This window comes from Chiloscyllium plagiosum, chromosome 27, assembly GCF_004010195.1.
Source record: "Chiloscyllium plagiosum isolate BGI_BamShark_2017 chromosome 27, ASM401019v2, whole genome shotgun sequence".
Classification (NCBI taxonomy): domain Eukaryota; kingdom Metazoa; phylum Chordata; class Chondrichthyes; order Orectolobiformes; family Hemiscylliidae; genus Chiloscyllium; species Chiloscyllium plagiosum.
In genome coordinates, this window is record NC_057736.1 from 49,304,944 (window position 1) to 49,323,819 (window position 18,876).

The 18,876-nt window shown below is 43.4% G+C and overlaps 1 protein-coding gene across 5 annotated transcripts in view; it reads left to right on the forward strand.

The window, feature by feature from the left end:
- Window positions 1-18,876, forward strand: part of LOC122563768 (interleukin-6 receptor subunit beta-like) — a 209,370-nt gene that overhangs the window by 81,020 nt on the left and 109,474 nt on the right. For all 5 annotated transcript variants that reach the window (XM_043717981.1, XM_043717983.1, XM_043717982.1 and 2 more), the window contains one exon: window positions 289-600. In XM_043717981.1, coding sequence (XP_043573916.1) covers window positions 289-600 — 312 coding nt within the window. The remainder of the gene's footprint in view (window positions 1-288; window positions 601-18,876) is intronic.

An 18,876-nucleotide genomic window follows, 5' to 3' on the forward strand; every position in this document is an offset into this window, starting at 1 on the left:
CTGTGTTAGATTCAGCCTTTTGTAAGCTATTTAGATCAGGGAAAATAACGTTTTGGGCATAAGCCCTTCATCAGGAATCCTGATGAAGGGCTTATACCTGAAATGTCGATTCTCCTGCTCCTCAGATGCTGCCTGACCTGCTGAGCTTTTCCAGCACCACACTCTTGATTCTGATCTCCAGCATCTGCAGTCCTCACTTTCTTCTAAGTTATTTAGATGTCAGTTACAAATCTGTGGTTTTAAAATAAAGAATTGATATAATGACTGTTTGCTCCTATTTCTTTACAGGAGTTCTTTTGGATGCACATGAATGTCTCAGGATCACAGTCAGTGCCAACCCTGTGCACTGGGGATCATCACTGGTTGCTACCTGCAAAATAATAAACACCTCCTGTATTATGGGCTCTATCACTCACGCCTCTCAGATAATGTGGCAACTGGATAATATGTATATTGTGAAGACACAATACACAGTTATGGACAGGACCATGTCCCAGGTCAACATTTCTGCTTTCAAACAAACAGTTGGAAATCTCACCTGTGAGATTCCACAAAGAGCAGGAGGGATTCTGCAAAATGGAGTGCGAATCCAAGCTGGCTGTAAGTATCAGTGGTTAGAAACACAATATTCCAGATACTTTGTCAAACTGCAGCTATCCCAGCTTGCTCCTTTGTAATTTTCATTGTTTCCAGCAATGATTATTTTGTAAACACTAAAGCGGACGGGTAACGTTTGAAAAACTGAGGTACATCTCACTGTGGGCAAATGGTCATACACATCCATACTGCTGCCATTTTCCTGCTGTGTTTATCCATGACATATCTGAGGTTTTATTTGAATCGTCCAAGAATTACAGTGAGTTCCAAACTGAGACATCTTAAATCAAATGGAAAACAAGGCAGGAGCTTATTATAGGAAGAGCAGAAGTGAACAGAATGGGCCTGATGTTGCTGTTTTAACAGAATCAAGAGAGACCTGGTCTCATGAGTACCAATAGCACATAGACTGAGACTGAAATTACAATAGTCCTCAAAAGAAGGAAATAAAGCTCGATTCCTGCTCAGTCATTCTCCTTGTCATCTTAAACCAGAAACTATCCCAGCCTTGAACCAATGCAGCGATTTAACTTAATCAACAAACAGCTACTTATGTTCACCAAACTATTCTTCTGACTCAAATTGCATGTCAGTTTTTAATCGGTTGTGGATAACCTGGACTAAGAATATTCAATCTCGATTAAATATTCTTCCTTGATATTTTGAGACTCTCTGGACAGTATCTACAATGTCACACAACCAATCCTTTACCACACAGAGATTGCTCTGCTTTCTCTGCTCTATATCGCTGTCATTCTGTAGCCAAAGGCAAGTTGCAACCACAGCCCAGTGACTGATCAGTAGCTGCTTAATTCAGAGGCCTTTCAAAAGCACATCACCCCTTCCACTGGTCCAATATAACCCAAGCAATTCCAGTCAATTCAGCTGAAAACATCATGCTCCCGATAACTCTCCAGCAGCAGATAGGAAATCACAGATGTTATAAATGGTAATGATTAATAGTCCTGGATATTCTGTTCCTACCCCTGGTTAAGGAGTCATCTACTACAATAAAGAGAGATGATCTCTTAGAAGGATCCTCAAAGAAGGCTTTGTGGGTAGAACTTAGAAATGTTAAGGTGGCAGCTACTTCACTAGAAGTGTATTATAGGCCACCAAAGAGTTAGCAGGAAATAGAGTAAATATGTACATAGTTCACAGAGGTTTGTAAGGGGAACAATTGGTAATTATAAGTGGGGATTTCAAATTTCCAAACATAAATTGGGATAGTCATGGTGTTAAGGGTTGAGAGGGTGCTGACATCTTGAAATGTATCGGGAGAGGGTTTTGTATCAGTACACAGAGGGCCAACAAGGGGTGGCTGGATCTTACTCTGGGGAAAGAAGTGACAGTGGGCGAACATTTTAGTGATAGACCACAACATGGTTTGGTTTAAATTTGGTCTGGACAAAGAAAAGTATGGCCTGCAAAAGATGGCTTTGGAGTGGGGAAGGGCAGATAATATTAAAATAAAGCAGGATCAGGCCACAGCAGACTAGGAACAGCTCATTGTTGGTAAGTCTACAGAGCAATGCAGGGTGGGATGGGGTGCATTCAGGAAGGAGCTGAGGAGAATACAGGTCCAACATGTGATAATGAAGGTCCAGAGACAGTATATTCCTGTTATGGTGAAAAGAAAAGGCTGGTAGATGTAGGGAATACTGGATGACTGTAAGAATTGAAGTTTTGGTTAAGAAAAAGAAGGAATCATAGGTCAGGTATAGACAGGAGACAGTGAGTGAATCCTTAGAATATAAAGACAGTAAGAATATACGTAAGAGGGAAATCAGGAGGGCAAAAGGGGGGCATGAGATAGCTTTGACAAATCGGGTTAAGGACAATCCAAAGGATTCTTATACATACATTAAGAATACGGCCTCTCAGAGATGAGCAAGGCAGCCTTTGTGTGGAACCACAGGAGATGGGGGAGATACTAAACGAGTATTTTGCATCAGTTTTTACTGTGGAGAAGGACATGGAAGATCTAGAATGTGGGATAATAGATGGTGATATCTTGAAAAATGTCCATATTACAGAGGAGGAGATGCTGGATGTCTTGAAATGCATAAAAGTGGATAAATCCCCTGGACCAGGTCAGGTCTACCCTAGAACTCATTGGGAAATTAGGGAAGTGATTGCTGGGCCCCTTACTTAGATATTTGTATCATCACTAGTCACAGGTCAGGTGTTGGAAGACTGGAGCCTTTCTAACGTGGTGCCACTACATAAGAAAGGTGGTAGAAATAGCCAGGGAACTATAGACCAGTGAGCCTGACATTAATGGTGGGCAAGTTGTTGCGGGGGATCCTGAGGGACAGGATTTGCATGTATTTGGCAAGGCAAGGACTACTTAGGGATAGTTAACATGACTTTGTCATGTCTCACAAACTTGTTTGAGTTTTGTGAAGAAGTAACAAAGAGGATTGATGAGGGCAGAGTGGTGGACATGATCTATATGGACTTCAGTAAGGCCTTTGGCAAGGCTCCCCATGGGAGAATTGTTAGTAAGGTTAGATCTCATGGAATACAGAGAGAACTAGCCAATTGGCTTCCACTGGCTTGAAGGTAGAAGTCAGAGCTTGGTGGTGGAGCATTGCTTTTCAAACTGGAGGCTTGTGACCAGTAGTGTGCTGCAAGGATTGGTTCTGGGTCCATTACTTTTTGTAATTTATATAAATGATTTGGATGTGAAGATTGGAAGTATAGTTAGTAAGTTTGCAGATTATATCAAAGTTGAAGGTATAGTGGACAGCGAAGGAGGTTACCTCAGATTACAGTTGGATCTTGATCAGATGGGCCAGTGGGCTGAGGAGTGACAGATGGAGTTTAATTTGGATAAATGTGAGGTGCTTCAGTTTGGAAAAGCAAACCGGAGCAGGACTTATACACTTAATGGTGAGGTCCTAGGGAGTGTTGCTGAACAAAGAGACCGTGGAGTGCAGGTTCAGAGCTCCTTGAAAGTGGAGTCGCAGGTAGATAGGATAGTGAAGAAGGCATTTGGAATGCTTTCCTTTGAGTATAAGAGTTGGGAGGTCATGTTGCATCTGTATAGGACATTGGTTAGGTCACATTTGGAATATTGCGTGCAATTCTGGTCTCTTTCCTATTGGAAGGATATTTTGAAACTTGAAAGGGTTCAGAAAAGATTTACAAGGATGTTGCCAGGGTTGGAGGATTTGAGCTATAGGGAGAGGCTGAACAGGCTGGGGCTGTTTTTCCTGGAGTGACCTGATAGAGATTTATAAAATTATGAGAGGCATGGATAGGATAAACAGATAAGGTCTTTTCCCTGAGGTGGGGGAGTCCAGAACTAAAGGTCATAGGTTTAGGGTGAGAGGGGAAAGATATAAAAGGGGCAACCTTTTCATGCAGAGGGTGGTGCATGTATGAAATGAGCTGCCAGAGGAAGTTGTGGAAGCTGGTACAATTGCAACATTTAAAAAGCATCTGGTTGGATATATGAATAGGAAGAGTTTAGAGGGATATGGGCCAAGCGTTGGCAAATGGGATTAGATTAGGTTAGGATGTCTGGTTGACATGGATGAGTTGGACCGAAGGGACTGTTTTTCCATGCTGTACGTCTCTATAATTCTATGTACCCTTTAGAGGGAAATGTAGGAGCAATAGAGAACCCTGGATGTTTAGGCTAGTTCAGGACTGGATAAGGAAGAGGAGTAGGGTTTTTAGCAACTCCAAAGGGAGCAATTCAGCTGTGACCCTAAAGGAATACAAGAAGTGCAGGATGGAACTTAAGAAAGCAATTAGAGAAGTGAAAAAGGGCATAAGAAAGGATTTGCGAACTGGATTAGGGAGAATCATAGAGATCTACAGCATGAAAACAGACCCTTTGATCCAACTCTTCATACCGACCAAGTATCCTAAACATATAGAGTCTATTTGCCAGTATTTGGCCCATATTCTTCTAAATGCTTCTGACTCATATACCCATCCAGATGTCTTTTAAATGCTGTAATTGTACCAGCCTCCACCACTTTCTGTGACAGCTTGTTCCATACACGCACCATCCTCTGCATGAAAAGGTTGCCCCTTCTCTTTGGTCTTCACTCTGGAAAAGGAGAATGTCAGCACAGAATTCAGGAAATGGTATTGTGAGGAACCTGCACAGTATGACATAGGAACAGGGAGGCATTCGATTCTCTGACTGGTTTAAAAACAGATCAATTTTCTGGCCAGATGAATTTCATCCCAGCCTGCTGTGGGGGGTGAGGCAGGGAATTGCAGGGGCTCTGACACAAGTTTTTACTCTCTGGCCACAGGGAAAGTGTCAGAAGACTGGAAAATGGCTAATATGGTTTCACTTCTTAAACCGGTGAGTCTCATGTCAGTGGTAAGGACACTATTGGAGAGGGCATTCTGAACCAGCAAATTAATACCCAGTTGGAAAGGCATGGATTAATTAGGGATAGTCAGCATGAATTTGTCAGAGGGTGATCATACCTAAGAAATTTGTTAGGACTTTTTGAAAATATGATCAAATGTGTGATAAGGGAAGTTCAGTTGATGTAGTTTATATAGATTTTAGCAAAGTGAGGCTTTGTGAGTGGAGCTAAGAAATAAGAAGGGGAAGGTGTCATTATTGGGGCGTTACTATAGGCCCGCAAATAGTCAATGGGAATTTGAATAACAAAAATGCTCCTGCAAGTCTGGGGAGACTTGCAGGAGCAATGTTGTCATAGGGGATTTTAATTTTCCTAACATAGACTCTAACTGCCTTAACATTAGGGGCTTAGATCCCAGCTGGGGTGGAATTTGTAAAGTTCGTTCAGGGAAGTTTCCTCAAGTAGTATACAGAGGGACCTACTTGGGAAGGGGCAAAACTCCACTTACTTTTAGTTAATAGGACAGGACAGTTGACTGAGTTGGCAGTGAAGGAGCACTTTGGGACCAGTGACCATGAAGGGCAGCACAGTGGCTCATTGATTAGCACTGCTGCCTCACAGCGTCAGGGACCCCAGTTTGATTCCAGCCTCGGTCTGTGTGGTGTTTGCATGTTCTCCCTGTGTGGGTTTCCTTTGAGTGCTCTGGTTTCCTCTCACAGTCCAAAGATGTGCGGTTAGGTGAATTGGCCATGCGAAATTGCCCATAGTGTTCAGGGTTGTGTAGGTTAGATGCATTAGTCAGGGGAAGTGTGGAGAGGTAGGGGAATAGGTCTCGGTGGGATACTATTCGGAGGGTCGGTGTGGACAATTGTTTAGTCAACTGAACTGTTTCCACACTACAGGGATTCTATGAATTAATTTTAAAATACTTATGGCAAAAGACAAAACTGGTCCACAGGTTCAAGTTCGAAATTCAAGTTCTAAAGGCGAATATTGATGGAATTAAACAGGAACTTGCAGGGGTTAATTGGAGGAGTATGTTTGCAGGTAAAGAGACCTCTGGCAAGTGGGAGGCCTTTAAAAGTGAGATAGCGAGAGTTCAAGGTCCATGTGGTCCTGTGATGATGAAAGGCAAGGTCGACAGAAATAGGTAACCCTGGATGACAAGAACTATTAAGGCTTTGACCAGAAAAAAAGGAGGTATGGCTCAGGTACTTGATAAGTATGTACCCGTCAGGCAGGGAGCCGTGGTTTAATAAGGAATTGGAATCCCTTGTTAAATGGAAGAGGGCGGCCTATGTAAAGATGAGGCGTGAAGGTTCAATTGGGGCGATTGAGAGTTATAAGGTAGCCAGGAAGGACCTGAAGAGAGAGCTAAGAGCAGCAAGGAGGGGACATGAAAATGGAATGCCCTGCCAGTAGCAGTGGTGGACTCTCCTTCATTATGGGCATTTAAACGTGCATTGGATAGGCATATGGAGGATAGTGGGCTAGTGTAGGTTAGGTAGGCTTGGATCGGCGCAACATCGAGGGCCAAAGGGCCTGTACTGCGCTGTATTCTTCTATGTTCTATGTTCTACAGGCAGCTGGGATCAAGGAATCCCTGGAGGTCAGTGGAAAATACAGGAGTTTACTGAAGAAGGAAATCAGGAGAGCGAAAAGGGGGCACGAGATAGCCTTGGCTGAGAAGGTTAGGGTGAATCCAAAGAGGTTCTTTAAGTACATTAAAAGAAAAAGAATAATTAGTGAGAGAATGGGACCAGTCAAGGACCAAAGTAGACACATATGTGTAGAATGGCAGGAGATGGGTGAGGTCACCGTGGAGAAAAACATGGAAACTTGGGGACAGTCCATATCACAGTAGATGAGATGTTGGATGTATTAGAATGTATGTAGATGGATAAATCTCCTGGTCCTGACCAGAAATATCTAAGAACATTGCAAGTGGCTAGAGAAGAAATTGTAGGGGCCCTGATTCATGTTGTTTTGTCATTGTTAGCTACCGGGGAGGTCCCGGAAGGCTAGAGGGTAGTGAATGTTGTGCCCTTAATCAAGATAGGGTGCAAAGAAATTCCTGGGAACTATAGACCAGTAAGCTTAACATCTGTAGCAGGTAAGTGACTTGAGAAGATTCTAAGAGATAACATGTACATGTATTTGGAAAGACAGAGTTTGATTAGGAATAGTCAGCATAAGTGGGAGATCATGCCTCACAAATTTGTTAGAGTTCTTTCAAGTGACCAGGTAGGTTTATGACGACAGGGTGGTAGATGTAGTCTATATGGATTTCAATATGCCTTTGATAAGGTTCCACATGATAGGTTGCTCTGGAAGGTCGGATTGCATGGGATCCAGGTATAGCTGGCAAATTGAATACACAATTGGTTTGATGGTAGGAAACAGAGGGTAGTAGTGGAAGGATGCTTGTCAGACTGGAGACCTGTGACTTGTGGAGTGCCTCAGGGGTCGGTGCTGGGCCCATTGCTGTTTGTTATTAGAATGTTTGATCCATGATTTTGATGAGAATGTACAAGGCATGATTAAGAAGTTTGCAGGTGACACTAAAATAGATAGTATCATGGACTGTGAAGAAGGTTACCAGAAATTGCAACAGGACCTTCTTCAGCTGGGGAAGTGTATCGAGAAATGGCAAATGGATTTTAATATAGATAAGTGTGAGGTCTTGCATTTTGGAAAGTCAAATCAAGGTCGAAGTTTCATGGTGAGTGGTAGGGCTTTCAGAAGTGTGGTGGAACAGAGAGACCTTGGAGTTCAGGTGCACGGTTCTCTGAAAGTGGAGTCACAGGTAGACAGGGCAGTGAAGAAGGCTTTTGGCACACTGGCTTTTATCAGGCAGTGCTTTGAGTATCAAAGCTGGGAAGTTATGTTGCAATTATATAGGACGTTGATGAGGCCACACTTGGAGTACTGTATTCAGTTTCAGCCACCTAACTATAGGAAAAATGTTACTAAACTGGAAAGAGTGCAGAAGAAATGCATAAGGATGTGCCATAAACCAATGGTCTGAGTTATGGGGAGAAGTTGGGCAGGCTAGGACTTTTATCTTTAGAGCATAGGAGACCAAATGGGGACCTTACAGAAGTGTATAAGATCATGAGAAGCATGGATAGGGTGAATGCACTCAGTCTTTTTCCCAGGTTTGGTGAATCGAAGACTAGAGGGCACCAGTTTAAGGTTAGACAGGAAAGAATAAAAGGGAACCTGAGGGATAACCTTTTTACACAGAGGGTGGTATGCATATGTTATGAACTGACAGCAGAAGTGATTGAGGTGGATATATTAACAACATTTAAAAGGCATTTGGACAGATATATGGATAGGAAAGATTTAGAAGGATTTGAGCCAAGTACAGGGAAATGTGGTTAGTATTGTTGTGAGGATAGGCACCAGTTTCTGAGTCAGAGTCGGGGTTCAATGACAAAGTTTATTGTACAAGGAAATACCGGAACTCTGGGGAGAGAAAGACACCAACAGCACAGTGTTCAGCTGTGAGCCTTCTCTCGACCCGGAACACATGTCAAGATATTTTTGTACATCTTGTGATACAATAGGTCAGTGATGAGATTATTGTCTTTGTAACATGGTTTGTTTATGGCAATCATTGCTGAATCATTGATCGTTTCGATATAGTCATTGTCAGTTCCAGCGCAGCCTTTGTTAATTTCTGTGTGGTTATTGTTAGTTTCAGTGCAGACATTGTCAGTTTCAATGTCTGCATGGAAGTCCATTGCTGTAGTAATCGCTAATCGCTGTTCCTAAGAAGGATGATTACTGCAGCCCTGGCTATTAGCATTTTGTATTGAGTCTGTATCAAGCTGTTGGCACTTCTATAAGAGGTGTTGACTGGACCCAAACACTTCAGCAGTAGTGTTCACTACTCATGTGTATTATCTCCTCCAACTTCCTTAAACTAACCAACTGGGTTGTGAGTGCATTGTGCTGCCATTCTGATGGCCCCAGGCAGTGTCTGTATCTGCTCTGCAGTTTCTCTCTATATTGTGATCTGGCGGCCATCTTGTGTGTCAAGTTGGCCAACTGATGTCTCAGCGGCCATCTTGTGTGCCTAGTGTCAACCTATCCCGTGCCATCTCTCTCTTCACTCCCCCTTTTGTGGTCAAGGAGGCGACTTCAGAGATCTTCTGCAGACCACCCAATTTAAATGTGGAGGGAAGTCATCTCTAGGAGCTCCCCCTCCCAAGGGGTACCATGGAGTGCCTGTTTTATTGGGGCCACTTCTGTGGTGACACTTGCTGCTGGTACAGTTCTCATCAGTAGTGCCTTACAGCAGAGCTTTAAACCCCCGAGGCCCAGCATGAGTGTAATGAGGAAAACTATCCCGTGTGCCAAATAGGGTCGCCAAGATTTACCTGGCAACCAATTTAGCCAGCTGTCTGTAATTGTGGTTCCCTGTCGAAAACTGTCTAGCTGGTCTCAGATATTATTGACGGCTTCTGTAATATTATAAGAGGCATCAATAACATGGGTAATACAATTGTCACTGACAATTATACAAACTCCCCCTTGATAACCCACCGCATAACGTGTCTGCTGTGTGTAGGGTCTGAGTTTAGCCAGCTCTGTGTTAATTGCTTCCAGAGCTTTCGAGGTACTGTTGCCTAGGATAATCAGGCCACATACAAGATAATTTTGGTTTTTAGCACTGACGACTCCTGCTGCGCCTCCCAAAGATAGAGATCCCAGGAATCCATATCCCAATGATATATTGAACGAGTATTTCCATGTGGCAGAGCTGACATGGGTGCCATTGCACTGATCACATATGAATTGTCTGCCAGCGGTCACATTCAAGCATGCCTGCTTGCTGCAGGTGCAGGTAAACTATCCTCTAGTGACCGTACACTGCTGATAAGTGCACTGAGTCTGGACGTATGAGTCATTTTTGGGAACCAGGGCATAAATGCATCCCCATCCCTGTCCTGTGAAACAGAGTGGGTAATTACCGGGTTTTAAATGGGTCTTCCTTTCCCTAGGCTGGGGGGGCCTGGCCCCATGGGCCGGTGGTCCTGTCCAGCTGCATACATTTACCCTGGAGTCCCCGCTTGTATTTCCCTATCTCAGACTTTACATGGCGCTCCTGAGGTGTCTTCTGTATACAGGTTGCAAGGGGACCACACTGGGGTAGCCATAAATCGAAATTCCACTGATCGTGCCAGTGGGTAGCAGACAGTTTGGTTCCCATGCAAGCTTAGATGGGTTTCATAGAAGAGGTTATCCTCAAAACCTGGCATGCTTCCAACAGTTGTGACACTTAAATACAATGAAACACAGGTATATACATGTTGCAGTTAAAATAGAGTTAACAGTTAAAGTCTTTGTCCCCGTTAGGAGGTGCAGTCGTGCCTTGTTCTGTTGCGTTTTCAGTGCTCTCCCCGGGATGACTGTCTTGTCCGCCTTTGCTGCTTGCACTTGGGGAATGGCCAATGACATCAGTTTGGTCACTGGAGTCATTAAACGGTTTTAGTTGGGTCTGATGCTTCCATGTGCCTTTTCCTTTAATGTCTTTGTAGGCACAGGTTTCCCCCCTATTACCATGTCTTATGGCCCCATATATTGCTCCAGTTTGCTCAGAGCCAGCCCTCCGAGCGAACAGGATGTTTGACACTCCTGTTTTTGTCTGTCAGCTAGAGCCCCCAGATTAGATCAAGTTAACAGCCCCAATTCTGAATATTTCCTAAAGTTGAATTCCTATTGAAATCCTAAAGTTAAAATACAATTCAACTTTGGCCCAGTATAAATTCTATGAGGCCCATCTGCTGGATCTTGTTACAATCACAACGTTCCTCCCTCTCTGCGTCTGAGGACATGGGCCGGTTCCTTTTTGTTTTATAGCTCGTGCAGAGGCATTTTCGCACCAAGTCAGGTTTCTCCAACTTTGCCTCTGTTATGGGTGGTGGGTGGTGGGCGGTGGGTGGTGCACAATAGCTTGCCTCATGCCTGGAGCTTCTTGGAAGAAATTCATTCTCTTCTTCTATTTTCAACACAAAAGTGTTGAGTTGCTGATATCTACCATATCTATCTCAAATTCCGAGGTATCTTCAATGCTTGCAGAGAGAGGCATGGTGGCTCAGTGGTTAGCACTGCTGCCTCACAGTGCCAGGGTCCCAGGTTCAATTCCAGCTTCAGGCGACTGTCTTGGTGGAGTTTGCACATTCTCCCCGTGTCTGTGTGGGTTTCCTCCGGGAGCTCCAGTTTCCTCCCACAGTACAAAGATTTGCAGGTCAGGTGAATTGGCCATGTTAAATTGCTCATTCTGTTAGGTGCATTAGTCTGAGGGAAATGGGTCTGGATGGGTTAATCTTCGAAGGGTCAACATGGACTGGTTGGGCCGATGGGCCTGTTTCCACACTGTAGGAAATCTAATCTAATAAAAATGGAGAACCCATGAGTTCTGACACCATCGGAAACATTCTTGAGGAGCTGGGCCATGTTTTGCCCTCGCCCTGTTTGCGAGATTGCAGCTTTCATATGGTCCATATGCTTGTCACATCTACCCAAACTTTATACGTCACTGCACCTGACTTCACATTGACCATGCCTCTTACCCATGCAAGGCCATTCTCATGGCTCCTGCACCAGACTTCATCCCTTGAAATAAACTGTCTCTCTCACCTAGCAGAGTCTTATGTCCAGCATTGGTGTTCCTGATGCTTCTTCCAACCAAGGACGGGAAGATCATACTTAACTTCCCCATTAGCAACTCTGCTGGAGCTATCCAGTCATTGCATGAGTGGTAACCCTGTAATCAAAGAGGAACAGGGACAGTTTAGGGTCTAGTGAAGCTGTAGGCTGTAGGCTGTAGGCTGGACTGCTTTTCCTGCCAGACCATTGAATGATTGATGGTATGGAGCTGTCCTTAGAAGTTGAATACAATTCAACTTTAGGAAATACTCAAATTGCCTGCTGCTAAATGATAGTCTGTTATCTGTGACCAACAGTCCTGGGAATCTGTGTTGTGCAAAAGATGAGCACAGTTTTTCTATTATCTTCTATGTGTTTGACAAATTAACTCTATGCACATCACTTTGAGATGATGTCCACAACGACTAAGAACATTAAGCCCATGAAAGGACCCGCATAACTGAAGTGTAACCAAGTCCAGGGTGTAACCAGCTATTCCCATGAATGTGGGAATTGTGTGACCAAACGTTTCTACTCTATCTAGTTGTCCTTGAGGCATATGCTATTCGGCCTTCAATTCCGCTGGTCCATTTTTGAGCTAATACTACCCCAATGCTGTTTGCAGAGGCATTGCATGTAATACCATATCTTGCTTGGCATCATAGCGCACCAACATCTTTGAGGATGACAGCTATTCCTTCACTTCCCTGAAAGCTAGAGCTTGGATATGTGACCATTTCTGAGGGTGACCAGTTTTTAAGAGAATTTGTGAAGGTGCAAGAATGAAAGGCCAGGTTATGTATGAAATTTCCGTGATAATTCACCTGCCTGAGGAAAAACCTAAGCTTCGGTACAGATGTGAGAGCTGCGGCACCTTTGATTACCCTCACTTTATTTTTCAATGGTTGTAACCTGGTCTTTTTGACTCCGTAGACCAAGAGCGTCACTTGGCATGCATGAAACACGCATATTTCTATTCTAATGTGGACACCGGCCTCAGTGAAATGTCAAAGGACTATGTTCTAATTGGTCCTTATTGGTCTTTCTTGTTATTGACATGTCATCTGGATAAATGGTGACCTGGGATAGATCTTTGTAAAATGTTCTCCATTGTCCACTGAAAGATTGCAAAGGCTGACGATACCTCAAATTGTAGTCTCGTATATTGGTACAAAGCTTTATAGGTATTAATTGTAGCATGCCTCTTGGAATGCTCATCTAACTGCAATTGCAAGTACACATGGCTCATGTCCAGCTTCATGAAGATAGCGCCACCCCCCACCACCAGCTTGGTGTATGCATCCTCAATGCGAGGGATTGGGTATTTATCCATCAACAAAAATCATTTTACTATTTGCTTAAAATCCTCACAAAGGTGAACTGAGCCTCTGGTTTCACAATCGGCATGACTGGTGCTGCCCATTCCACAAACTTGACAGGTTTGATGATTCCTTCACTGTCCAGATTTCTGCCTCTACCTTTGTATTTAAGGCCATGGGTTGGCCTAGCAGAATGGTGGAATTACTTCCTGGTCAACATGTAAGGTGGCCTTGAGTCCTTTGATCATCCCGAGATCTTTCTGAAAAACCTCCAGATATTTAATTAGGACTTCACTCAGGTAGCCATTTTCTAATTGAAAAATGTTGAGCCAATCTAGGTGAAACTTTCTCTACCAATTTCAACCCATCAAGTTTGGCCTTAACATTTCTTTACAATCAATAGCAACTGAACCAGCTCCTTCTCATAAGAGAGTGGAACTGAAGTTGTACCCCTAATCTGGAAAGGTTTCTCGGTATAGATTCTCAGTCAAGCCGAAGTCTTGCGCGAACTTAAGGGTTGGAGTCCAAAATGAATTTTATTAAAGACCGGTTCTCCGTTCACTGAAACAGCTGCATCTGGATGACCTCCATTAGAACCAGGCGACCATTTAACCAGCTGTTTATTTTGATTGGTTCTGATGTTGCTAAGCAATTTAACTGTTCCAAACCAGATGTAGGTACTCTTTCTAGGGTGTGCACTCTCCCGAATACTATCTTGAGTCCACAAGCTTGCAGCAATTACAGTTGCTTGCTGGCCTAGAATCTGAAGAAAATCTTAAGTGTTTGGCCGATGCTTGCCTTTGTTTAGTGGCTTTGCTTGGGCTGATGTAGAGTCCCTTTGTTCAGGCCAAGTCCTGAGTGAATCCATGTTATTGCCTTCACCCAAGTCGTGTTTCCCAACCTTAATGAGACTGGTGAGGGTGCCCACTTTGATTGGAACACCATGCAACTCATGGGCTCCACTTGCCACATTTTTCAATGATAAAGCCAGTTGTCGTGCCTGTTTGAAATCCAACTAGGCTTCACCTAGTAAGCACTTTTGCCTGGTTACATCATTGATCTCACATATCAAATGGCCTCTCAGGATCTCATGAAGGGTTAAACCAAATTTAAACCAAATTTGCAGTCATCTTAACCCAGTGAAAAATCCCGATATGGATTCCCTTGCTTTTTGAATTGCCCAGTAAAAGTGATAGCATCTCAGATTAGAGGAGGCTTGGTGTCACAATATTTCTTAACTAAATCTGTCAGCTCTTGAAAGGTTTTAGTACCTGGTGCCTCAGGGAAATTGAGGCTCATAATAACTCAAAAGGCTCTGGGTCCTCAGGAGAATTTTTCATTGCTTTTCATCTGCCCCAATGCAATTTTCCCAGAAAAAAAATGCATTTTTTCCAGAGACTGAGTCCAGTCTTTGATGACAGGGTCAAACAAGTCAAGCTTCCCAAATAATGGAACATAGAACATATAACATATGACATAGAACATAGAACAATACAGCACAGAATAGGCCCTTCATCCCTCGATGTTGCGCCGACCTGTGAACTATTCTCAGCTCAGCCCCCAACACTATTCCATCATCACCCATGTTCTTGGGCCGAAGGGCCTGTTTCCACACTGTAAGTAAGCTAAAGTAATCATGTACATAGATCCCTGAAAGTTGCCACCCATGTTGATAGTGCTGTTAAGAAGGCATACGGTGTGTAAGATTTCATTGGTAGAGGGATTGAGTTCCGGAGCTGCAATATCATGCTGCAACTATACAAAATGCTAGTGCGGCCACATTTGGAATACTGTGTACAGTTCTGATCCCCATATTTCAGGAAGGATGTGGAAGCATTGGAAAAGGTGCAGAGGAGATTAAAGATGTGCAGGTTAGGTGAATTGGCCATGCTAAATTGCCCGTAGTGTTGGGTGAAGAGGTAAAGGCAGGGGACTGCGTCTGGGTGGGTTGCTCTTCGGAGGGTCAGTGTGGACTTGTTGGGCCGAAGGGCCTGTTTCCACACTGTAAGGAATCTAATCTAATGTAAGGAATCTAATCTTATCCAAGGATTGTTTAAATCTCCCTAATGTGGCTGAGTTAACTACATTGGCAGGAAGGGCATTCCATGCCCTTATCACTCTCTGAGTAAAGAACCTGCCTCTGACATCTGTCTTAAATCTACCACCCCTCAATTTGTACTTACAAGCTGACGTCATCATCCTAGGAAAAAGACTTTCACTGTCCACCCTCTCTAATCCTCTGATCATCTTGCATGTCTCTATCAAATCCCTTCTTAGCCTTCTTCTTTCCAATGAGAACAGACCCAAGTCTCTCAGCCTTTCCTCATAAGACTTTCCCTCCAGACCAGGCAATATTCTGGTAAATCTCCTCTGCACCTTTTCCAATGCTTCCACATCCTTCCTGAAATATGGGGACCAGAACTGTACACAGAATTCCAAGTGTGGCTGCACTAGCATTTTGTATAGTTGCAGCATAATATTGCAGCTCCGGAACTCAATCCCTCTACCAATGAAATCTAACACACCATATGCCTTCTTAACAGCACTATCAACATGGGTGGCAACTTTCAGGGATCTATGTACATGATTAGATTAGCTTACTTACAGTGTGGAAACAGGCCCTTTGGCCCAACAAGTCTGCACCAATCCGCCGAAGCGCAACCCACCCATACCCTACACTTACCTTCACCTAACACTATGGGCAATTTAGCATGGCCAATTCGCCTGACCTGCACATCTTTGGACTGTGGGAGGAAACCGGAGCACCCGGAGGAAACCCACGCAGACACGGGGAGAATGTGCAAACTCCACACAGTCAGTCGCCTAAGGCGGGAATTGAACCTGGGTCTCTGGCGCTGTGAGACAGCAGTGCTAACCACTGTGCCACCGTGCTGCCCACTCACTGTACCACCGTGCTGCCCACATGGACTCCAAGATTCCTCTGCACATCCACATTATCAAGAATCTTTCCATTGACCCAGTACCCTGTCTTCCTATTATTCGTCCTAAAGTGCATCACCTCACATTTAGCTGCATTGAACTCCATTTGCCATCTCTCAGCCCAATTCTGCAGTATATCCAAGTCCCCCTGCAAATGCAACATTCTTCCAAACTGTCCACTACTCCACTGACTTTAGTGTCATTTGCAAATTTACTAATCCATCCACCTATGCCTGCGTCTAAGTCATTTATAAAAATGTCAAACAGCAGTGGTCCCAAAACAGATCATTGTGGCACACCACTAGTAACCGGACTCCAGGCTGAATATTTTCCATTGCTACCTTCTTCCAGAAAGCCAGTTTCTAATCCAAACTGCTAAATCGCCCTCAATTCCATGCCTCTGCATTTTCTCCAGCAGCCTACCATGTGGAACCTTATCAAAGGCTTTACTGAAGTCCATGTATACCACGTCAACTGCCCTACCCTCATCTACATGCATGCTCACCTTCTCAAAAAACTTAATGAGGTTTGTGAGTCACGACCTGCCCTTGACGAAACCATATTGACTATCTGATATCAAATTGTTGCTTGCTAGATGATTATAAATCTTATCTCTCATAATCCTTTCCGAAACCTTTCCTACAACAGAAGTAAGGTTCACTAGTCTATAATTATCTGGGTCATCTCTACTGCCCTTCTTAGACAAGGGCAAAACATTTGGAATCCTCTAGTCCTCTGGTACTAAACCTGTAGACGGATGACTCAAATATCAACGCCAAAGGCTCTGCTATCTCATCCCTAGCTTCCCAGAGAATCCTCGGATAAATCCCATTCAGCCCAGGGGACTTGTCCACTTTCATTCCTTCTCGAATTGATAACACCTGTTCATAACTAACCTCGATCCTTTCTAGTCTAATATCTCGTACCTCATTTGTCTCCTCTACAATATTCTCCTTTTCCTGAGTGAAAACCGATGAGAAATGTTCGTTTAGCACCTCTCCGATCTCCACAGGGTCCACACTCAACTTCCCACTTCTGGCCCTATTCCTACCCTAGTCATCCTTTTATTCCTCACATACCAATAGAAAGCTTTAGGGTTCTCCGTTATTCTATTTGCTATAGAACATAGAACATAGAAAAATACAGCGCAATACAGGTCCTTTGGCCCTTGATGTTGTGCCGATCCAAGCCCACCTAACCTACACTAGCCCACTATCCTCCATATGCCTATCCAATGCCTGTTTAAATGCCCATAAAGAGGGAGAGTCCACCACTGCTACTGGCAGGGCATTCCATGAACTCACGACTCGCTGAGTAAAGAATCTACCCCTAACATCTATCCTATACCTACCACCCCTTTAGTTTAAAGCTATGCCCCCTTGTAATAGCTTTCTCCATACGTGGAAAAAGGTTCTCATGGTCAACCCTATCTAAACCCCTAATCATCTTGTACACCTCTATTTTTTTTTAAATCCTGCAGTGATTATATCTTTATTTCATTAAAGAGGTTCATGCAGTCTAGTAGCATGAACTTTCAGCTCAATCCAGTTGTTAATATAATAAAATCAGAATCCATTCTGATTTAGTGTCAGAAGTGCACTTGTGCCACAACCAAAAATCTTTACAAGTATTAATTTAAACATTTACAGCCATACATGTTATTGTTGCCCTGAACTTTAGAATGCAAAAAGATTCAAGATTTTTAAAAATCAACATCTATAGCATATGTATGAATAAAAAAAGTGTTCATAGCTATAGACTGCTTGTGTTCTCTGTTTGTTCTTCTTAACTCTCTCTTTAAATCCTTCCTGGCTGATCTTTAACTCTCCATCACCTCACCTGAACCATCTTGCTTCATCAACACATAAGCCTCCTTCTTCTGCTTAACAAGAGATGTAATTTCTGTAGTATACTATGGTTCCCTTACCTTATCACTTCCTCCCTGCCTGACAGGGACATACCTATCAAGGACACACAATATCTGTTCTTGATGTCAGAAATGCTTACCCTAACTCAAAGATAACTGATTTAAGCACATTTCTGCACTAGTGTACTTTTCTCTCATTGCCACTTTTGAAATAACTCCACAGACGCTGGTATCCTATTACCAAGTCACCGTTTATTTACACATGGAGAGTCCCTGACACTGGTTGAACTACTTTAGAACTAGCTCTCAGAATAAACATGATGTTTATATCCTGTTTATATCTGTCAGCCAGGGCTCTCCAATTAGACCAGATTAGCAGCCACAATCGAGGAACTCATATTCTGAGGTCCACCTGGCTGACCTTGTTCCAATCACAGGACTGGAAAAATTTCTGGCTGTAAGAGCTGCTCCTTTTATTTTAAGTGCTAGAGGTGATTTTCTCAAATTCCAGGAGCAGTAATTACTGTTTTATATGGCAGGAGTTTGTGGGTAAAATTGAGGACACTGTACAGAGGTTCATCCCCAAGAAGAGAAAGATTATCCGGGGAAAGATTAGACAGCCATGGCTGACAAAGGAAGTCAGGAAATCTATCAAAGAAAAAGAGAGCCTATAAAGTGGCCAAGAGCACTGGGAAATCAGAAGATTGGGAAGGTTACAAAAACAAACAGAGGATAACAAAGAGAGAAATAAGGAAGGAGAGGATCAAATATGAAGGTAGGCTAGCCAGTAATATTAGAAATGATAGTAAAAGTTTCTTTCAATACATAAGAAACAAACGACAGGCAAAAGTAGACATTGGGCCACTTCAAACTGATGCTGGAAGCCTAATGATGGGAGATAAGGAAATAGCTGGAGAACTTAATAAGTACTTTGCATCAGTCTTCACAGTGGAAGACATGAGTAATATCCCAACAATTAAAGGGAGTCACGGGGCTGAGTTGAGTATGGTTGCCATTACAAAAGAGAAATTGCTAGAAAAGCTAAAAGGTCTTAAAATTGATAAATCTCCTGGCCCCGATGGGCTACATCCTAGAGTTCTGAGGGAGGTGGCTGAGGAAATAGCGGAGGCGTTGGTTGAGATCTTTCAAAAGT